The sequence below is a fragment of the Salmo salar genome, chromosome 25 (assembly GCF_965601325.2).
Source record: "Salmo salar chromosome 25, fSalSal1, whole genome shotgun sequence".
NCBI classification, from domain to species: domain Eukaryota; kingdom Metazoa; phylum Chordata; class Actinopteri; order Salmoniformes; family Salmonidae; genus Salmo; species Salmo salar.
In genome coordinates, this window is record NC_138315.1 from 51,167,102 (window position 1) to 51,189,303 (window position 22,202).

At 39.0% G+C, this 22,202-nt stretch overlaps 1 protein-coding gene across 1 annotated transcript in view; it reads left to right on the plus strand.

Annotated features, from left to right (window-relative positions):
- Window positions 1-22,202, plus strand: part of LOC106586912 (integrin alpha-V) — a 112,540-nt gene that overhangs the window by 71,353 nt on the left and 18,985 nt on the right. The window contains exons 23-24 of the mRNA XM_045707873.2: window positions 6,059-6,139; window positions 9,344-9,449. Coding sequence (XP_045563829.1) covers window positions 6,059-6,139; window positions 9,344-9,449 — 187 coding nt within the window. The remainder of the gene's footprint in view (window positions 1-6,058; window positions 6,140-9,343; window positions 9,450-22,202) is intronic.

Here is a 22,202-nt window from a genome sequence, read left to right on the forward strand (position 1 = left end):
CTAACCAGGTTTCCTGTTGTTATATGTCACTCTCTAACCAGGTTTCCTGTTGTTATATGTCACTCTCTAACCAGGTTTCCTGTTGTTATATGTCACTCTCTAACCAGGTTTCCTGTTGTTATATGTCACTCTCTAACCAGGTTTCCTGTTGTTATATGTCACTCTCTAACCAGGTTTCCTGTTGTTATATGTCACTCTCTAACCAGGTTTCCTGTTGTTATATGTCACTCTCTAACCAGGTTTCCTGTTGTTATATGTCACTCTCTAACCAGGTTTCCTGTTGTTATATGTCACTCTCTAACCAGGTTTCCTGTTGTTATATGTCACTCTCTAACCAGGTTTCCTGTTGTTATATGTCACTCTCTAACCAGGTTTCCTGTTGTTATATGTCACTCTCTAACCAGGTTTCCTGTTGTTATATGTCACTCTCTAACCAGGTTTCCTGTTGTTATATGTCACTCTCTAACCAGGTTTCCTGTTGTTATATGTCACTCTCTAACCAGGTTTCCTGTTGTTATATGTCACTCTCTAACCAGGTTTCCTGTTGTTATATGTCACTCTCTAACCAGGTTTCCTGTTGTTATATGTCACTCTCTAACCAGGTTTCCTGTTGTTATATGTCACTCTCTAACCAGGTTTCCTGTTGTTATATGTCACTCTCTAACCAGGTTTCCTGTTGTTATATGTCACTCTCTAACCAGGTTTCCTGTTGTTATATGTCACTCTCTAACCAGGTTTCCTGTTGTTATATGTCACTCTCTAACCAGGTTTCCTGTTGTTATATGTCACTCTCTAACCAGGTTTCCTGTTGTTATATGTCACTCTCTAACCAGGTTTCCTGTTGTTATATGTCACTCTCTAACCAGGTTTCCTGTTGTTATATGTCACTCTCTAACCAGGTTTCCTGTTGTTATATGTCACTCTCTAACCAGGTTTCCTGTTGTTATATGTCACTCTCTAACCAGGTTTCCTGTTGTTATATGTCACTCTCTAACCAGGTTTCCTGTTGTTATATGTCACTCTCTAACCAGGTTTCCTGTTGTTATATGTCACTCTCTAACCAGGTTTCCTGTTGTTATATGTCACTCTCTAACCAGGTTTCCTGTTGTTATATGTCACTCTCTAACCAGGTTTCCTGTTGTTATATGTCACTCTCTAACCAGGTTTCCTGTTGTTATATGTCACTCTCTAACCAGGTTTCCTGTTGTTATATGTCACTCTCTAACCAGGTTTCCTGTTGTTATATGTCACTCTCTAACCAGGTTTCCTGTTGTTATATGTCACTCTCTAACCAGGTTTCCTGTTGTTATATGTCACTCTCTAACCAGGTTTCCTGTTGTTATATGTCACTCTCTAACCAGGTTTCCTGTTGTTATATGTCACTCTCTAACCAGGTTTCCTGTTGTTATATGTCACTCTCTAACCAGGTTTCCTGTTGTTATATGTCACTCTCTAACCAGGTTTCCTGTTGTTATATGTCACTCTCTAACCAGGTTTCCTGTTGTTATATGTCACTCTCTAACCAGGTTTCCTGTTGTTATATGTCACTCTCTAACCAGGTTTCCTGTTGTTATATGTCACTCTCTAACCAGGTTTCCTGTTGTTATATGTCACTCTCTAACCAGGTTTCCTGTTGTTATATGTCACTCTCTAACCAGGTTTCCTGTTGTTATATGTCACTCTCTAACCAGGTTTCCTGTTGTTATATGTCACTCTCTAACCAGGTTTCCTGTTGTTATATGTCACTCTCTAACCAGGTTTCCTGTTGTTATATGTCACTCTCTAACCAGGTTTCCTGTTGTTATATGTCACTCTCTAACCAGGTTTCCTGTTGTTATATGTCACTCTCTAACCAGGTTTCCTGTTGTTATATGTCACTCTCTAACCAGGTTTCCTGTTGTTATATGTCACTCTCTAACCAGGTTTCCTGTTGTTATATGTCACTCTCTAACCAGGTTTCCTGTTGTTATATGTCACTCTCTAACCAGGTTTCCTGTTGTTATATGTCACTCTCTAACCAGGTTTCCTGTTGTTATATGTCACTCTCTAACCAGGTTTCCTGTTGTTATATGTCACTCTCTAACCAGGTTTCCTGTTGTTATATGTCACTCTCTAACCAGGTTTCCTGTTGTTATATGTCACTCTCTAACCAGGTTTCCTGTTGTTATATGTCACTCTCTAACCAGGTTTCCTGTTGTTATATGTCACTCTCTAACCAGGTTTCCTGTAAATCAAATCAGATTTATTTATATAGCCCTTCTTACATCAGCTGATATCTCAAAGTGCTGTACAGAAACCCAGCCTAAAACCCCCAAATCTAGGTGTAGAAGCACGGTGGCTAGGAAAAACTCCCTAGAAAGGCCAGAACCTAGGAAGAAACCTAGAGAGGAACCAGGCTATGAGGGGTGGCTAGGAAAAACTCCCTAGAAAGGCCAGAACCTAGGAAGAAACCTAGAGAGGAACCAGGCTATGAGGGGGTGGCTAGGAAAAACTCCCTAGAAAGGCCAGAACCTAGGAAGAAACCTAGAGAGGAACCAGGCTATGAGGGGGTGGCTAGGAAAAACTCCCTAGAAAGGCCAGAACCTAGGAAGAAACCTAGAGAGGAACCAGGCTATGAGGGGTGGCTAGGAAAAACTCCCTAGAAAGGCCAGAACCTAGGAAGAAACCTAGAGAGGAACCAGGCTATGAGGGGGTGGCTAGGAAAAACTCCCTAGAAAGGCCAGAACCTAGGAAGAAACCTAGAGAGGAACCAGGCTATGAGGGGGTGGCTAGGAAAAACTCCCTAGAAAGGCCAGAACCTAGGAAGAAACCTAGAGAGGAACCAGGCTATGAGGGGTGGCCAGTCCTCTTCTGGCTGTGCCGGGTGGAGATTATAACAGAACGTGGCCAAGATTTTCCAGTAAAGTTTCCAGTAATGTCGGATAAAAAAATGACAGGCCTGATGAAAACACAAACATTTTCTGTAAACTTTCCAAATGTCAACAAAACAAAATACGTTATACAAGGTGGGATCTTTTTGTGTCAGTAAAATGTACTATGTCATTAAAGGCTTTTATGCACAAATATTGATATAATAACCATCATATCAAAGTAAACTGTGAGTCATGCGATGATATGGTGTGTGGTCCTCCCACTATGACTGGGGAAAGCATGCAGTTTATTAGGCTACAGATGAAATCAGTTATGATGATCTTCACAGGGTGGTGAAAGTGCACGGTAATGAGCTTGATGCTGCTTTCTAATAAAAAGTTGAGGGTCTAATTCTGGTGACATGATGATCGACTGCCGTTTGACAAAATAACCTTGATCTTTTGTCCATGATAACTTCATCATGAAGGTAATACGTGCCTCCTTTTAGAGTGTGAGAGAGAGAGAGAGAGCGAGAGAGAGCGAGAGAAGCCCTTTTAGAGAGAGAGCGAGAAGCCCATTTAGAGAGCGAGAGAAGCCCTTTTAGAGTGAGAGAGAGAGAGCAAGAGAAGCCCTTTTAGAGAGAGAGAGAGAGCGAGAGAAGCCCTTTTAGAATGAGAGAGAGAGCGAGAGAAGCCCTTTTAGAGTGTGTGAGAGAGAAGCCCTTTTAGAGAGAGAGAGAAGCCCTTTTAGAGAGAGAGAGAAGCCCTTTTAGAATGAGAGAGAGAGCGAGAGAAGCCCTTTTAGAGTGTGAGAGAGAGAAGCCCTTTTAGTGTGAGAGAGAGAAGCCCTTTTAGAGAGAGAGAGAAGCACTTTTAGAGAGAGTGAAAGAAGCCCTTTTAGAGAGAGCGAGAGAAGCCCTTTTAGAATGAGAGAGAGAGCGAGAGAAGCCCTTTTAGAGTGTGAGAGAGAGAAGCCCTTTTAGAGAGAGAGAGAAGCCCTTTTAGAGAGAGAGAGAAGCCCTTTTAGAGAGAGCGAGAGAAGCCCTTTTAGAGTGTGAGAGAGAGAAGCCCTTTTAGAGAGAGAGAGAAGCCCTTTTAGAGAGAGAGAGAAGCCCTTTTAGAGAGAGAGAGAGAAGCCCTTTTAGAGAGAGCGAGAGAAGCCCTTTTAGAGAGAGAGAGAGAAGAACCCATTGCCCTTTATGGTTGTGAGGTCTTGGGTCCGCTCACCAACCAAGAACTCACAAAATGGGACAAACACCAAATTGAGACACTGCATGCAGAATGTTGTAAAAATATCCTCTGTGTACAACCTAAAACACCAAATAATGCAGAGCAGAATTAGGCCGATACCCGCTAATTATAAAAATCCAGAAAAGAGACCTTAAATTCTGCAACCACCTAAAAGGAAGCGATTCCCAAACCTTCCATAACAAAGCCATCACCTACAGAGAGATGAACCTGGAGAAGAGTCCCCTAAGCAGGCTGGTCCTGGAGCTCTGTTCACAAACACAAACAGACCCCACAGAGCCCCAGGACAGCAACACAATTAGATCCAACCACATCATGAGAAAACAAAAAGGTAATTACGTGACACATTGGAAAGAATTAACAAAAAACTAGAATGCTATTTGGTCCTAAACAGAGAGTACACAGTGGCAGAATACCTGACCACTGTGACTGACCCACACTTATTAAGGAAAGCTTTGACTATGTACAGACTCAGTGAGCATAGCCTTGCTATTGAGAAAGGTCGCCGTAGGCAGACATGGCTCTCAAGAGAAGACAGGCTATGTGCACACTGCCCACAAAGTGAGGTGGAAACTGATCTGCACTTCCTAACCTCCTGCCAAATGTATGACCATATTAGAGACACATATTTCCCTCAGATTTCACTGATCCACAAAGAACTCGAAAACAAACCAGATTTTAATAAACTCCCATATCTACTGGGTGAAATACCACAGTGTGCCATCACAGCAGCAAGATGTGTGACCTGTTGCCACAAGAAAAGGTCAACCAGTGAAGAACAAACACCATTGTAAATACAACCCATATTTATGTTTATTTATTTTCCCTTTTGTACTTTAACCATTTGCACATCGTTACAACACTGTATATATATACACATCATATGACATTTGTAATGTCTTTATTCTTTTGGAACTTCTGTGAGTGTAATGTTTACTGTTCATTTTTATTGTTTATTTCACTTTTGTATATTATCTACTTCACTTGCTTTGGCAATGTTAACATACGTTTCCCATTCCATTAAAACCCTTAAATTGAATTGAGAGAGAGAGAAGCCCTTTTAGAGAGACAGAGAGAGAGAAGCCCTTTTAGAGAGACAGAGAGAGAGAAGCCCTTTTGAGAGCAGAGAGAGAGAAGCCCTTTTGAGAGCAGAGAGAGAGAAGCCCTTTTAGAGAGAGAGAGAGAGAGAGCCCTTTTGGGGGAGAGAGAGAGCCCAGAGAGAGAGAGATAAGCCCTTTTGGGAGAGAGAGAGAGAAGCCCTTTTGGGGGAGAGCGAGAGAGAGAAGCCATTTGAGAGAGAGAGAAGCCCTTTTGGCGGGGAGAGAGCCAGAGAGAGAGAGAAGCCCTTTTAGAGAGAGAGAGAGAGAAGCCCTTTTAGAGAGAGAGAGAGAAGCCCTTTTAGAGAGAGAGTCCTTGTACTTTCTCCACACACCCTGACCTGTGGTGACACAGTGTGAGACTGAAAATGTGTCCTAAATGGTACCTTACTCCCTAATTAGTGCACTATATATAGGGCATAGGGTAGGCTGCCATTTGGGACATAACCTTAGACATGTATTTGTGTTCTCCCTGCTTGATTTCAGAGTGGCATTTCAATTACAGAGTATATGTATTCTGTTGTTGTGAAGGAAAAACCATTGGTCTCGTAACCTCCTGTTTACTCTGCCAGTCCCCTAGCTCTTTACACACACATTCTGCTGACCAAAGGCATTGTTGAATTGTTCAGAATAGTTTTAGCTAAAACCCATGAGTCTTGTGGTGGAATTGTGTGGAGGAGTTTGAGGCTTTGGCACCAGTTAAAATTCTGGATGAAGTTACAATCATATATACAATGGCGCCACCTTGTTGGAAGTGTGTGTTATAGCATCAACCTGTACTGTACACATTAGTCATCTGATGATTTATCTTCATGTTTTTACTATGGTCTTTTTATAATATAAGAATATAATATTGTCTTTCAGTTCCAACCAGTTCAACAACACCAGCAGTCTGGTCCTCAGCATCACAAAGCTGGCTGTCCTAGCCAAGGTGGACATCAGAGGGTATGTGTCTTCTCACTCATTTCAATACCTTAATAATACCTTATTTACTCATTTCAATACCTTAATAATACATTATCTACTCATTTCAATACCTTAATAATACATTATTTACACATTTCAATACCTTATTAATACCTTATTTACTCATTGAATACCTTATTAATACCTTATTTACTCATTTGAATACCTTAATAAAACCATAATACCTTATTTACTCATTTGAATACCTTAATACCATAATAAATGATTTACTCATTTGAATACCATAATACCTTATTTACTGAACATCATAAAGCCAATTTGTAAGTCGCTCTGGATAAGAGCGTCTGCTAAATGACTAAAATGTAAATGTAAATGTAAATAAAGTGTACATTTATAAATGATTCTGATGATATGAATCCATAAGATCTCTTCAGATGATTGTGTCCATAATATGACAGCAATGCAGACTGCAGTTAATTAGGCTCAGATGTCTGCCAGCTCAAAACCTAGGAGGGACGTTAAGCTGTTTTGTGTTCTGCCTCAGAAACTAAGTGTTTATCAAATCAAATTGTATTTGTCACATGCGCCGAATACAACAGGTGTAGACGACCTTACAGTGAAATGTTTACTTAGAAGCCCATAACCAATGATGCAGTTTTAAGAAAATACCTATAAAAAAAAGTAAGAGATAAAAGTAACAAGTATTTAAAGAGCAACAGTAAATAACAATAGCGAGGCTATATACAGGGGGTACTGGTACAGAGTCAATGTGGAGGCTATATACAGGGTATTACGGTACAGAGTCAATGTGGAGGCTATATACAGGGTGTTACGGTACAGAGTCAATGTGGAGGCTATATACAGGGGGTACCGGTACAGAGTCAATGTGGAGGCTATATACAGGGTATTACGGTACAGAGACAATGTGGAGGCTATATACAGGGGGTACCGGTACTGAGTCAATGTGGAGGCTATATACAGGGGGTACCGGTACAGAGTCAATGTGGAGGCTATATACAGGGTATTACGGTACAGAGTCAATGTGGAGGCTATATACAGGGGGTACCGGTACTGAGTCAATGTGGAGGCTATATACAGGGTATTACGGTACAGAGACAATGTGGAGGCTATATACAGGGGGAACCGGTACAGAGTCAAAGTGGAGGCTATATACAGGGGGTACCGGTACAGAGTCAATGTGGAGGCTATATACAGGGGGTACCGGTACAGAGTCAATGTGGAGGCTATATACAGGGTATTACGGTACAGAGACAATGTGGAGGCTATATACAGGGGGTACCGGTACTGAGTCAATGTGGAGGCTATATACAGGGGGTACCGGTACAGACTCAATGTGGAGGCTATATACAGGGTATTACGGTACAGAGTCAATGTGGAGGCTATATACAGGGGGTACCGGTACTGAGTCAATGTGGAGGCTATATACAGGGTATTACGGTACAGAGACAATGTGGAGGCTATATACAGGGGGAACCGGTACAGAGTCAAAGTGGAGGCTATATACAGGGGGAACCGGTACAGAGTCAATGTGGAGGCTATATACAGGGTATTACGGTACAGAGTCAATGTGGAGCCTATATACAGGGGGGTACCGGTACTGAGTCAATGTGGAGGCAATATACAGGGGGTACCGGTACAGAGTCAATGTGGAGGCTATATACAGGGTGGTACCGGTACAGAGTCAATGTGGAGGCTATATACAGGGGGTACCGGTACAGAGTCAATGTGGAGGCTATATACAGGGGGTACCGGTACAGAGTCAATGTGGAGGCTATATACAGGGGGTACTGGTACAGAGTCAATGTGGAGGCTATATACAGGGGGTACCGGTACTGAGTGAATGTGGAGGCTATATTCAGGGGGTACCAGTACAGAGTCAATGTGGAGGCTATATACAGGGGGTACCGGTACTGAGTCAATGTGGAGGCTATATACAGGGGGTACCGGTACTGAGTCAATGTGGAGGCTATATACAGGGGGTACCGGTACAGAGTCAATGTGGAGGCTATATACAGGGGGTACCGGTACAGAGTCAATGTGGAGGCTATATACAGGGGGTACCGGTACAGAGTCAATGTGGAGACTATATACAGGGGGTACCGGTACAGAGTCAATGTGCGGGAGCACCGGTGTTGAGGTAATTGAGGTAATATGTACATGTAGGTAGAGTTATTAAAGTGACTATGCAGAGATAATAAACAGAGAGTAGCAGCAGCGTAGAACGGGGGACAATGCAAATAGTCTGGGTAGCCATTTGATGAATTGTTCAGCAGTCTCATGGCTTTAGGGGGGTAGAAGATGTTAAGGAGTATTTTGGTCCTAGACTTGGCGCTCCGGTACCGCTTGCCGTGCGGTAGCAGAGAGAACGGTCTATGACTTGGGTGGCTGGAGTCTTTGACAATTTTTAGGGCCTTCCTTTGACACCGCCTGGTATAGAGGTCCTGGATGGCAGGAAGCTTGACCCCGGTGATGTATCACAGGAGAGTTTAGCCTGGTTTGCTTCTGTAAACAGACAGACTGGGGAATGAATGAGGCATGAATATTAAGCCACGACAGATGTGCATTCTTGGTAAATGCTCAGTAGAGACAGTACCCATGTCTTAACTCTACCAGCTCTTAGGATAGTCCTGTTGGGAATGTCTTAACTCTACCAGCTCTTAGGATAGTCCTGTTGGGAATGTCTTAACTCTACCAGCTCTTAGGACAGTCCTGTTGGGAATGTCTTAACTCTACCAGCTCTTAGGACAGTCCTGTTGGGAATGTCTTAACTCTACCAGCTCTTAGGACAGTCCTGTTGGGAATGTCTTAACTCTACCAGCTCTTAGGACAGTCCTGTTGGGAATATATCCGTGGCTTGTATAATGTTACTGGATGTTAATTGTGAGAGAAAAAACGTCAATAAACAAAATGTTAGAAACCACCGCAAACAACAACCACCACCCCACAGTATGTGAGCTCTAACCCCCTTCTCTTCTCTTCTTTCTCCCTCTTCTCTTCTCTTCTTATCTCCCTCTTCTCTTCTTCTCTCCCTCTTCTCTTCTCTTCTCTCTCCCTCCCTCCCTCCCTCCCTCCCTCCCCTCCCTCCCTCCCTCCTTCTCTCTCCCTCTTCTCTTCTCCCTCCCTCCCTCCCTCCCGCTTCTCTTCTTTCTCCTCTTCCTCCCGCTTCTTCTCTTCTTTCTCCTCTCCCTCCCTCTGCTGTAGGGTGTCCGCCCCAGACCAGGTCTTCCTGCCTGTTGCTAACTGGCAGCCTAAAGAGAACCCTGTCGTAGGAGATGACATCGGCCCACAGATACTGCACGTCTATGAGGTCAGTGTTCTGCTTGATCGTATGACACTGGCTGCATCTGGAGCGGCATCCTATATTTCCTATATAGTGCACTACTTATAACCACGCTGGTCAAAAGTAGTGCACTACATAGGGTGTAGGGTGGCACTCTGTGTCATGACTTTACACCACAACTATGTAATCTGTCATCTTTAGATGCATAGAAACTAGCATACCTGTTTAATGACTGTCTGTTTACTATAGAAACTAACATACCTGTTTAATGACTGTCTGTTTACTATAGAAACTAATATACCTGTTTTATTACTGTCTGTGTTTACTATAGAAACTAATATACCTGTTTATTACTGTCTGTGTTTACTATAGAAACTAACATACCTGTTTAATGACTGTCTGTTTACTATAGAAACTAATATACCTGTTTTATTACTGTCTGTGTTTACTATAGAAACTAACATACCTGTTTATTACTGTCTGTGTTTACTATAGAAACTAACATACCTGTTTTATTACTGTCTGTGTTTACTATAGAAACTAACATACCTGTTTTATTACTGTCTGTGTTTACTATAGAAACTAACATACCTGTTTTATTACTGTCTGTGTTTACTATAGAAACTAACATACCTGTTTTATTACTGTCTGTTTACTATAGAAACTAACATACCTGTTTTATTACTGTCTGTGTTTACTATAGAAACTAACATACCTGTTTTATTACTGTCTGTTTACTATAGAAACTAACATACCTGTTTTATTACTGTCTGTGTTTACTATAGAAACTAACATACCTGTTTTATTACTGTCTGTGTTTACTATAGAAACTAACATACCTGTTTTATTACTGTCTGTGTTTACTATAGAAACTAACATACCTGTTTTATTACTGTCTGTGTTTACTATAGAAACTAACATACCTGTTTTATTACTGTCTGTGTTTACTATAGAAACTAACATACCTGTTTTATTACTGTCTGTTTACTATAGAAACTAACATACCTGTTTTATTACTGTCTGTGTTTACTATAGAAACTAACATACCTGTTTTATTACTGTCTGTGTTTACTATAGAAACTAATATACCTGTTTTATTACTGTCTGTGTTTACTATAGAAACTAACATACCTGTTTTATTACTGTCTGTGTTTACTATAGAAACTAACATACCTGTTTTATTACTGTCTGTGTTTACTATAGAAACTAACATACCTGTTTAATGACTGTCTGTGTTTACTATAGAAACTAATATACCTGTTTTATTACTGTCTGTGTTTACTATAGAAACTAACATACCTGTTTTATTACTGTCTGTGTTTACTATAGAAACTAACATACCTGTTTAATGACTGTCTGTGTTTACTATAGAAACTAATATACCTGTTTTATTACTGTCTGTGTTTACTATAGAAACTAACATACCTGTTTTATTACTGTCTGTGTTTACTATAGAAACTAACATACCTGTTTTATTACTGTCTGTGTTTACTATAGAAACTAACATACCTGTTTTATTACTGTCTGTGTTTACTATAGAAACTAACATACCTGTTTTATTACTCTGTTTACTATAGAAACTAACATACCTGTTTTATTACTGTCTGTGTTTACTATAGAAACTAACATACCTGTTTTATTACTGTCTGTGTTTACTATAGAAACTAATATACCTGTTTTATTACTGTCTGTGTTTACTATAGAAACTAATATACCTGTTTTATTACTGTCTGTGTTTACTATAGAAACTAACATACCTGTTTTATTACTGTCTGTTTACTATAGAAACTAACATACCTGTTTTATTACTGTCTGTGTTTACTATAGAAACTAACATACCTGTTTTATTACTGTCTGTGTTTACTATAGAAACTAACATACCTGTTTTATTACTGTCTGTGTTTACTATAGAAACTAACATACCTGTTTTATTACTGTCTGTGTTTACTATAGAAACTAACATACCTGTTTTATTACTGTCTGTGTTTACTATAGAAACTAACATACCTGTTTTATTACTGTCTGTGTTTACTATAGAAACTAACATACCTGTTTTATTACTGTCTGTGTTTACTATAGAAACTAACATACCTGTTTTATTACTGTCTGTGTTTACTATAGAAACTAATATACCTGTTTTATTACTGTCTGTGTTTACTATAGAAACTAACATACCTGTTTTATTACTGTCTGTGTTTACTATAGAAACTAATATACCTGTTTTATTACTGTCTGTGTTTACTATAGAAACTAACATACCTGTTTTATTACTGTCTGTGTTTACTATAGAAACTAACATACCTGTTTTATTACTGTCTGTGTTTACTATAGAAACTAACATACCTGTTTAATGACTGTCTGTGTTTACTATAGAAACTAATATACCTGTTTTATTACTGTCTGTGTTTACTATAGAAACTAACATACCTGTTTTATTACTGTCTGTGTTTACTATAGAAACTAACATACCTGTTTAATGACTGTCTGTGTTTACTATAGAAACTAACATACCTGTTTTATTACTGTCTGTGTTTACTATAGAAACTAACATACCTGTTTTATTACTGTCTGTGTTTACTATAGAAACTAACATACCTGTTTTATTACTGTCTGTGTTTACTATAGAAACTAATATACCTGTTTTATTACTGTCTGTGTTTACTATAGAAACTAACATACCTGTTTTATTACTGTCTGTGTTTACTATAGAAACTAACATACCTGTTTTATTACTGTCTGTGTTTACTATAGAAACTAACATACCTGTTTTATTACTGTCTGTGTTTACTATAGAAACTAAATACCTGTTTTATTACTCTGTTTACTATAGAAACTAACATACCTGTTTTATTACTGTCTGTGTTTACTATAGAAACTAACATACCTGTTTTATTACTGTCTGTGTTTACTATAGAAACTAAATACCTGTTTTATTACTGTCTGTGTTTACTATAGAAACTAAATACCTGTTTATTACTGTCTGTGTTTACTATAGAAACTAACATACCTGTTTTATTACTGTCTGTTTACTATAGAAACTAACATACCTGTTTTATTACTGTCTGTGTTTACTATAGAAACTAACATACCTGTTTTATTACTGTCTGTTTACTATAGAAACTAACATACCTGTTTTATTACTGTCTGTGTTTACTATAGAAACTAACATACCTGTTTTATTACTGTCTGTGTTTACTATAGAAACTAAATACCTGTTTTATTACTGTCTGTGTTTACTATAGAAACTAACATACTGTTTTATTACTGTCTGTTTACTATAGAAACTAACATACCTGTTTTATTACTGTCTGTGTTTACTATAGAAACTAACATACCTGTTTTATTACTGTCTGTGTTTACTATAGAAACTAATATACCTGTTTTATTACTGTCTGTGTTTACTATAGAAACTAACATACCTGTTTTATTACTGTCTGTGTTTACTATAGAAACTAACATACCTGTTTTATTACTGTCTGTGTTTACTATAGAAACTAACATACCTGTTTAATGACTGTCTGTTTACTATAGAAACTAATATACCTGTTTTATTACTGTCTGTGTTTACTATAGAAACTAACATACCTGTTTTATTACTGTCTGTGTTTACTATAGAAACTAACATACCTGTTTTATTACTGTCTGTGTTTACTATAGAAACTAACATACCTGTTTTATTACTGTCTGTGTTTACTATAGAAACTAACATACCTGTTTTATTACTGTCTGTGTTTACTATAGAAACTAATATACCTGTTTTATTACTGTCTGTGTTTACTATAGAAACTAATCATACCTGTTTTATTACTGTCTGTGTTTACTATAGAAACTAACATACCTGTTTTATTACTGTCTGTGTTTACTATAGAAACTAACATACCTGTTTTATTACTGTCTGTGTTTACTATAGAAACTAACATACCTGTTTTATTACTGTCTGTGTTTACTATAGAAACTAACATACCTGTTTTATTACTGTCTGTGTTTACTATAGAAACTAACATACCTGTTTTATTACTGTCTGTGTTTACTATAGAAACTAACATACCTGTTTTATTACTGTCTGTGTTTACTATAGAAACTAACATACCTGTTTTATTACTGTCTGTGTTTACTATAGAAACTAATATACCTGTTTTATTACTGTCTGTGTTTACTATAGAAACTAACATACCTGTTTTATTACTGTCTGTGTTTACTATAGAAACTAACATACCTGTTTTATTACTGTCTGTGTTTACTATAGAAACTAACATACCTGTTTTATTACTGTCTGTGTTTACTATAGAAACTAACATACCTGTTTTATTACTGTCTGTGTTTACTATAGAAACTAATATACCTGTTTTATTACTGTCTGTGTTTACTATAGACAACTAATCATACCTGTTTTATTACTGTCTGTGTTTACTATAGAAACTAACATACCTGTTTTATTACTGTCTGTGTTTACTATAGAAACTAACATACCTGTTTTATTACTGTCTGTGTTTACTATAGAAACTAACATACCTGTTTTATTACTGTCTGTGTTTACTATAGAAACTAACATACCTGTTTTATTACTGTCTGTGTTTACTATAGAAACTAACATACCTGTTTTATTACTGTCTGTGTTTACTATAGAAACTAACATACCTGTTTTATTACTGTCTGTGTTTACTATAGAAACTAATATACCTGTTTTATTACTGTCTGTGTTTACTATAGAAACTAACATACCTGTTTTATTACTGTCTGTGTTTACTATAGAAACTAACATACCTGTTTTATTACTGTCTGTGTTTACTATAGAAACTAACATACCTGTTTTATTACTGTCTGTGTTTACTATAGAAACTAACATACCTGTTTTATTACTGTCTGTGTTTACTATAGAAACTAACATACCTGTTTTATTACTGTCTGTGTTTACTATAGAAACTAACATACCTGTTTTATTACTGTCTGTGTTTACTATAGAAACTAACATACCTGTTTTATTACTGTCTGTGTTTACTATAGAAACTAACATACCTGTTTTATTACTGTCTGTGTTTACTATAGAAACTAACATACCTGTTTTATTACTGTCTGTGTTTACTATAGAAACTAACATACCTGTTTTATTACTGTCTGTGTTTACTATAGAAACTAACATACCTGTTTTATTACTGTCTGTGTTTACTATAGAAACTAACATACCTGTTTTATTACTGTCTGTGTTTACTATAGAAACTAACATACCTGTTTTATTACTGTCTGTTTACTATAGAAACTAACATACCTGTTTTATTACTGTCTGTGTTTACTATAGAAACTAACATACCTGTTTTATTACTGTCTGTGTTTACTATAGAAACTAATATACCTGTTTTATTACTGTCTGTGTTTACTATAGAAACTAACATACCTGTTTTATTACTGTCTGTGTTTACTATAGAAACTAACATACCTGTTTTTTGCAAAAATATTATAACCGGTTTTCGCTTCGTCATTATTGGGTATTGTGTGTAGATTTTTTTTAATGCATTTTAGAATAAGGCTGTAGTGTAACAAAGTGTGGAAAAAGTCAAGGGGTCTGAATACTTTCCGAAGGCTCTGTATATTCGGGCTCTGTCTAACGGCTTGTGCCAGAGGCTCTAGAAAGAGAACAAATAGACTTGGACTTGATGGGATGCCCTTTGTATGGAGAACTGTGGGGTAATAGAATGTTCTGTCTATATGGAGAACTGTGGGGTAATAGAATGTCTATATGGAGAACTGTGGGGTAATAGAATGTTCTGTCTATATGGAGAACTGTGGGGTAATAGAATGTTCTGTCTATATGGAGAACTGTGGGGTAATAGAATGTCTATATGGAGAACTGTGGGGTAATAGAATGTTCTGTCTATATGGAGAACTGTGGGGTAATAGAATGTCTATATGGAGAACTGTGGGGTAATAGAATGTTCTGTCTATATGGAGAACTGTGGGGTAATAGAATGTTCTGTCTATATGGAGAACTGTGGGGTAATAGAATGTCTATATGGAGAACTGTGGGGTAATAGAATGTCCTGTCTGTATGGAGAACTGTGGGGTAATAGAATGTCTATATGGAGAACTGTGGGGTAATAGAATGTCCTGTCTGTATGGAGAACTGTGGGGTAATAGAATGTCTATATGGAGAACTGTGGGGTAATAGAATGTCCTGTCTGTATGGAGAACTGTGGGGTAATAGAATGTCTATATGGAGAACTGTGGGGTAATAGAATGTCTATATGGAGAACTGTGGGGTAATAGAATGTCCTGTCTGTATGGAGAACTGTGGGGTAATAGAATGTCTATATGGAGAACTGTGGGGTAATAGAATGTCCCGTCTATATGGAGAACTGTGGGGTAATAGAATGTCCTGTCTGTATGGAGAACTGTGGGGTAATAGAATGTCTATATGGAGAACTGTGGGGTAATAGAATGTCTATATGGAGAACTGTGGGGTAATAGAATGTCCTGTCTGTATGGAGAACTGTGGGGTAATAGAATGTTCTGTCTGTATGGAGAACTGTGGGGTAATAGAATGTCTATATGGAGAACTGTGGGGTAATAGAATGTTCTGTCTATATGGAGAACTGTGGGGTAATAGAATATCCTGTCTATATGGAGAACTGTGGGGTAATAGAATGTCCTGTCTATATGGAGAACTGTGGGGTAATAGAATGTCCTGTCTATATGGAGAACTGTGGGGTAATAGAATGTCCTGTCTATATGGAGAACTGTGGGGTAATAGAATGTCCTGTCTGTATGGAGAACTGTGGGGTAATAGAATGTCTATATGGAGAACTGTGGGGTAATAGAATGTCTATATGGAGAACTGTGGGGTAATAGAATGTCCTGTCTGTATGGAGAACTGTGGGGTAATAGAATGTTCTGTCTGTATGGAGAACTGTGGGGTAATAGAATGTCTATATGGAGAACTGTGGGGTAATAGAATGTTCTGTCTATATGGAGAACTGTGGGGTAATAGAATGTCCTGTCTATATGGAGAACTGTGGGGTAATAGAATGTCCTGTCTATATGGAGAACTGTGGGGTAATAGAATGTCCTGTCTATATGGAGAACTGTGGGGTAATAGAATGTCCTGTCTGTATGGAGAACTGTGGGGTAATAGAATGTCCTGTCTATATGGAGAACTGTGGGGTAATAGAATGTCCCGTCTGTATGGAGAACTGTGGGGTAATAGAATGTCCTGTCTATATGGAGAACTGTGGGGTAATAGAATGTCCCGTCTATATGGAGAACTGTGGGGTAATAGAATGTTCTGTCTATATGGAGAACTGTGGGGTAATAGAATGTTCTGTCTATATGGAGAACTGTGGGGTAATAGAATGGCCTGTCTATATGGAGAACTGTGGGGTAATAGAATGTCCTGTCTATATGGAGAACTGTGGGGTAATAGAATGTCCTGTCTATATGGAGAACTGTGGGGTAATTGAATGTCCCGTCTATATGGAGAACTGTGGGGTAATAGAATGTCCTGTCTATATGGAGAACTGTGGGGTAATAGAATGTCCTGTCTATATGGAGAACTGTGGGGTAATAGAATGTCCTGTCTATATGGAGAACTGTGGGGTAATAGAATGTCCTGTCTATATGGAGAACTGTGGGGTAATAGAATGTCCTGTCTATATGGAGAACTGTGGGGTAATAGAATGTCCTGTCTATATGGAGAACTGTGGGGTAATAGAATGTTCTGTCTATATGGAGAACTGTGGGGTAATAGAATGTTCTGTCTATATGGAGAACTGTGGGGTAATAGAATGTCCCGTGTATATGGAGAACTGTGGGGTAATAGAATGTCCCGTGTATATGGAGAACTGTGGGGTAATAGAATGTCCTGTCTATATGGAGAACTGTGGGGTAATAGAATGTTCTGTCTATATGGAGAACTGTGGGGTAATAGAATGTCCTGTCTATATGGAGAACTGTGGGGTAATAGAATGTCCTGTCTATATGGAGAACTGTGGGGTAATAGAATGTCCTGTCTATATGGAGAACTGTGGGGTAATAGAATGTCCTGTCTATATGGAGAACTGTGGGGTAATTGAATGTCCCGTCTATATGGAGAACTGTGGGGTAATAGAATGTCCTGTCTATATGGAGAATTGTGGGGTAATAGAATGTCCTGTCTATATGGAGAACTGTGGGGTAATAGAATGTCCTGTCTATATGGAGAACTGTGGGGTAATAGAATGTCCTGTCTATATGGAGAACTGTGGGGTAATAGAATGTCCTGTCTATATGGAGAACTGTGGGGTAATAGAATGTCCTGTCTATATGGAGAACTGTGGGGTAATAGAATGTTCTGTCTATATGGAGAACTGTGGGGTAATAGAATGTTCTGTCTATATGGAGAACTGTGGGGTAATAGAATGTCCCGTGTATATGGAGAACTGTGGGGTAATAGAATGTCCTGTCTATATGGAGAACTCTGGGGTAATAGAATGTCCTGTCTATATGGAGAACTGTGGGGTAATAGAATGTCCTGTCTATATGGAGAACTGTGGGGTAATAGAATGTTCTGTCTATATGGAGAACTGTGGGGTAATAGAATGTCCTGTCTGTATGGAGAACTGTGGGGTAATAGAATGTCTATATGGAGAACTGTGGGGTAATAGAATGTTCTGTCTATATGGAGAACTGTGGGGTAATAGAATGTCCTGTCTATATGGAGAACTGTGGGGTAATAGAATGTCCCGTCTATATGGAGAACTGTGGGGCAATAGAATGTTCTGTCTATATGGAGAACTGTGGGGTAATAGAATGTCCTGTCTGTATGGAGAACTGTGGGGTAATAGAATGTCTATATGGAGAACTGTGGGGTAATAGAATGTTCTGTCTATATGGAGAACTGTGGGGTAATAGAATGTCCTGTCTATATGGAGAACTGTGGGGTAATAGAATGTCCTGTCTATATGGAGAACTGTGGGGTAATAGAATGTTCTGTCTGTATGGAGAACTGTGGGGTAATAGAATGTCTATATGGAGAACTGTGGGGTAATAGAATGTTCTGTCTATATGGAGAACTGTGGGGTAATAGAATGTCCTGTCTATATGGAGAACTGTGGGGTAATAGAATGTCCTGTCTATATGGAGAACTGTGGGGTAATAGAATGTCCTGTCTATATGGAGAACTGTGGGGTAATAGAATGTCCTGTCTGTATGGAGAACTGTGGGGTAATAGAATGTCCTGTCTATATGGAGAACTGTGGGGTAATAGAATGTCCCGTCTGTATGGAGAACTGTGGGGTAATAGAATGTCCTGTCTATATGGAGAACTGTGGGGTAATAGAATGTCCTGTCTATATGGAGAACTGTGGGGTAATAGAATGTTCTGTCTATATGGAGAACTGTGGGGTAATAGAATGTTCTGTCTATATGGAGAACTGTGGGGTAATAGAATGGCCTGTCTATATGGAGAACTGTGGGGTAATAGAATGTCCTGTCTATATGGAGAACTGTGGGGTAATAGAATGTCCTGTCTATATGGAGAACTGTGGGGTAATTGAATGTCCCGTCTATATGGAGAACTGTGGGGTAATAGAATGTCCTGTCTATATGGAGAACTGTGGGGTAATAGAATGTCCTGTCTATATGGAGAACTGTGGGGTAATAGAATGTCCTGTCTATATGGAGAACTGTGGGGTAATAGAATGTCCTGTCTATATGGAGAACTGTGGGGTAATAGAATGTCCTGTCTATATGGAGAACTGTGGGGTAATAGAATGTCCTGTCTATATGGAGAACTGTGGGGTAATAGAATGTTCTGTCTATATGGAGAACTGTGGGGTAATAGAATGTTCTGTCTATATGGAGAACTGTGGGGTAATAGAATGTCCCGTGTATATGGAGAACTGTGGGGTAATAGAATGTCCCGTGTATATGGAGAACTGTGGGGTAATAGAATGTCCTGTCTATATGGAGAACTGTGGGGTAATAGAATGTTCTGTCTATATGGAGAACTGTGGGGTAATAGAATGTCCTGTCTATATGGAGAACTGTGGGGTAATAGAATGTCCTGTCTATATGGAGAACTGTGGGGTAATAGAATGTCCTGTCTATATGGAGAACTGTGGGGTAATAGAATGTCCTGTCTATATGGAGAACTGTGGGGTAATTGAATGTCCCGTCTATATGGAGAACTGTGGGGTAATAGAATGTCCTGTCTATATGGAGAACTGTGGGGTAATAGAATGTCCTGTCTATATGGAGAACTGTGGGGTAATAGAATGTCCTGTCTATATGGAGAACTGTGGGGTAATAGAATGTCCTGTCTATATGGAGAACTGTGGGGTAATAGAATGTCCTGTCTATATGGAGAACTGTGGGGTAATAGAATGTCCTGTCTATATGGAGAACTGTGGGGTAATAGAATGTTCTGTCTATATGGAGAACTGTGGGGTAATAGAATGTTCTGTCTATATGGAGAACTGTGGGGTAATAGAATGTCCCGTGTATATGGAGAACTGTGGGGTAATAGAATGTCCTGTCTATATGGAGAACTGTGGGGTAATAGAATGTCCTGTCTATATGGAGAACTGTGGGGTAATAGAATGTCCTGTCTATATAGAGAACTGTGGGGTAATAGAATGTTCTGTCTATATGGAGAACTGTGGGGTAATAGAATGTCCTGTCTATATGGAGAACTGTGGGGTAATAGAATGTCCTGTCTATATGGAGAACTGTGGGGTAATTGAATGTCCCGTCTATATGGAGAACTGTGGGGTAATAGAATGTCCTGTCTATATGGAGAACTGTGGGGTAATAGAATGTCCTGTCTATATGGAGAACTGTGGGGTAATAGAATGTCCTGTCTATATGGAGAACTGTGGGGTAATAGAATGTCCTGTCTATATGGAGAACTGTGGGGTAATAGAATGTCCTGTCTATATGGAGAACTGTGGGGTAATAGAATGTCCTGTCTATATGGAGAACTGTGGGGTAATAGAATGTTCTGTCTATATGGAGAACTGTGGGGTAATAGAATGTTCTGTCTATATGGAGAACTGTGGGGTAATAGAATGTCCCGTGTATATGGAGAACTGTGGGGTAATAGAATGTCCCGTGTATATGGAGAACTGTGGGGTAATAGAATGTCCTGTCTATATGGAGAACTGTGGGGTAATAGAATGTTCTGTCTATATGGAGAACTGTGGGGTAATAGAATGTCCTGTCTATATGGAGAACTGTGGGGTAATAGAATGTCCTGTCTATATGGAGAACTGTGGGGTAATAGAATGTCCTGTCTATATGGAGAACTGTGGGGTAATAGAATGTCCTGTCTATATGGAGAACTGTGGGGTAATTGAATGTCCCGTCTATATGGAGAACTGTGGGGTAATAGAATGTCCTGTCTATATGGAGAACTGTGGGGTAATAGAATGTCCTGTCTATATGGAGAACTGTGGGGTAATAGAATGTCCTGTCTATATGGAGAACTGTGGGGTAATAGAATGTCCTGTCTATATGGAGAACTGTGGGGTAATAGAATGTCCTGTCTATATGGAGAACTGTGGGGTAATAGAATGTCCTGTCTATATGGAGAACTGTGGGGTAATAGAATGTCCTGTCTATATGGAGAACTGTGGGGTAATAGAATGTCCTGTCTATATGGAGAACTGTGGGGTAATAGAATGTCCTGTCTATATGGAGAACTGTGGGGTAATAGAATGTCCTGTCTATATGGAGAACTGTGGGGTAATAGAATGTTCTGTCTATATGGAGAACTGTGGGGTAATAGAATGTTCTGTCTATATGGAGAACTGTGGGGTAATAGAATGTCCCGTGTATATGGAGAACTGTGGGGTAATAGAATGTCCTGTCTATATGGAGAACTGTGGGGTAATAGAATGTCCTGTCTATATGGAGAACTGTGGGGTAATAGAATGTCCTGTCTATATAGAGAACTGTGGGGTAATAGAATGTTCTGTCTATATGGAGAACTGTGGGGTAATAGAATGTCCTGTCTGTATGGAGAACTGTGGGGTAATAGAATGTCTATATGGAGAACTGTGGGGTAATAGAATGTCCTGTCTATATGGAGAACTGTGGGGTAATAGAATGTCCTGTCTATATGGAGAACTGTGGGGTAATAGAATGTCCCGTCTATATGGAGAACTGTGGGCAAGAGAATGTTCTGTCTATATGGAGAACTGTGGGGTAATAGAATGTCCTGTCTGTATGGAGAACTGTGGGGTAATAGAATGTCTATATGGAGAACTGTGGGGTAATAGAATGTTCTGTCTATATGGAGAACTGTGGGGTAATAGAATGTCCTGTCTATATGGAGAACTGTGGGGTAATAGAATGTCCTGTCTATATGGAGAACTGTGGGGTAATAGAATGTTCTGTCTATATGGAGAACTGTGGGGTAATAGAATGTTCCGTCTATATGGAGAACTGTGGGGTAATAGAATGTCCCGTGTATATGGAGAACTGTGGGGTAATAGAATGTCCCGTCTATATGGAGAACTGTGGGGTAATAGAATGTCCCGTCTATATGGAGAACTGTGGGGAAATAGAATGTCCCGTCTATATGGAGAACTGTGGGGTAATAGAATGTTCTGTCTATATGGAGAACTGTGGGGTAATAGAATGTCTATATGGAGAACTGTGGGGTAATAGAATGTTCTGTCTATATGGAGAACTGTGGGGTAATAGAATGTCCCGTCTATATGGAGAACTGTGGGGTAATAGAATGTCTATATGGAGAACTGTGGAGTAATAGAATGTTCTGTCTATATGGAGAACTGTGGGGTAATAGAA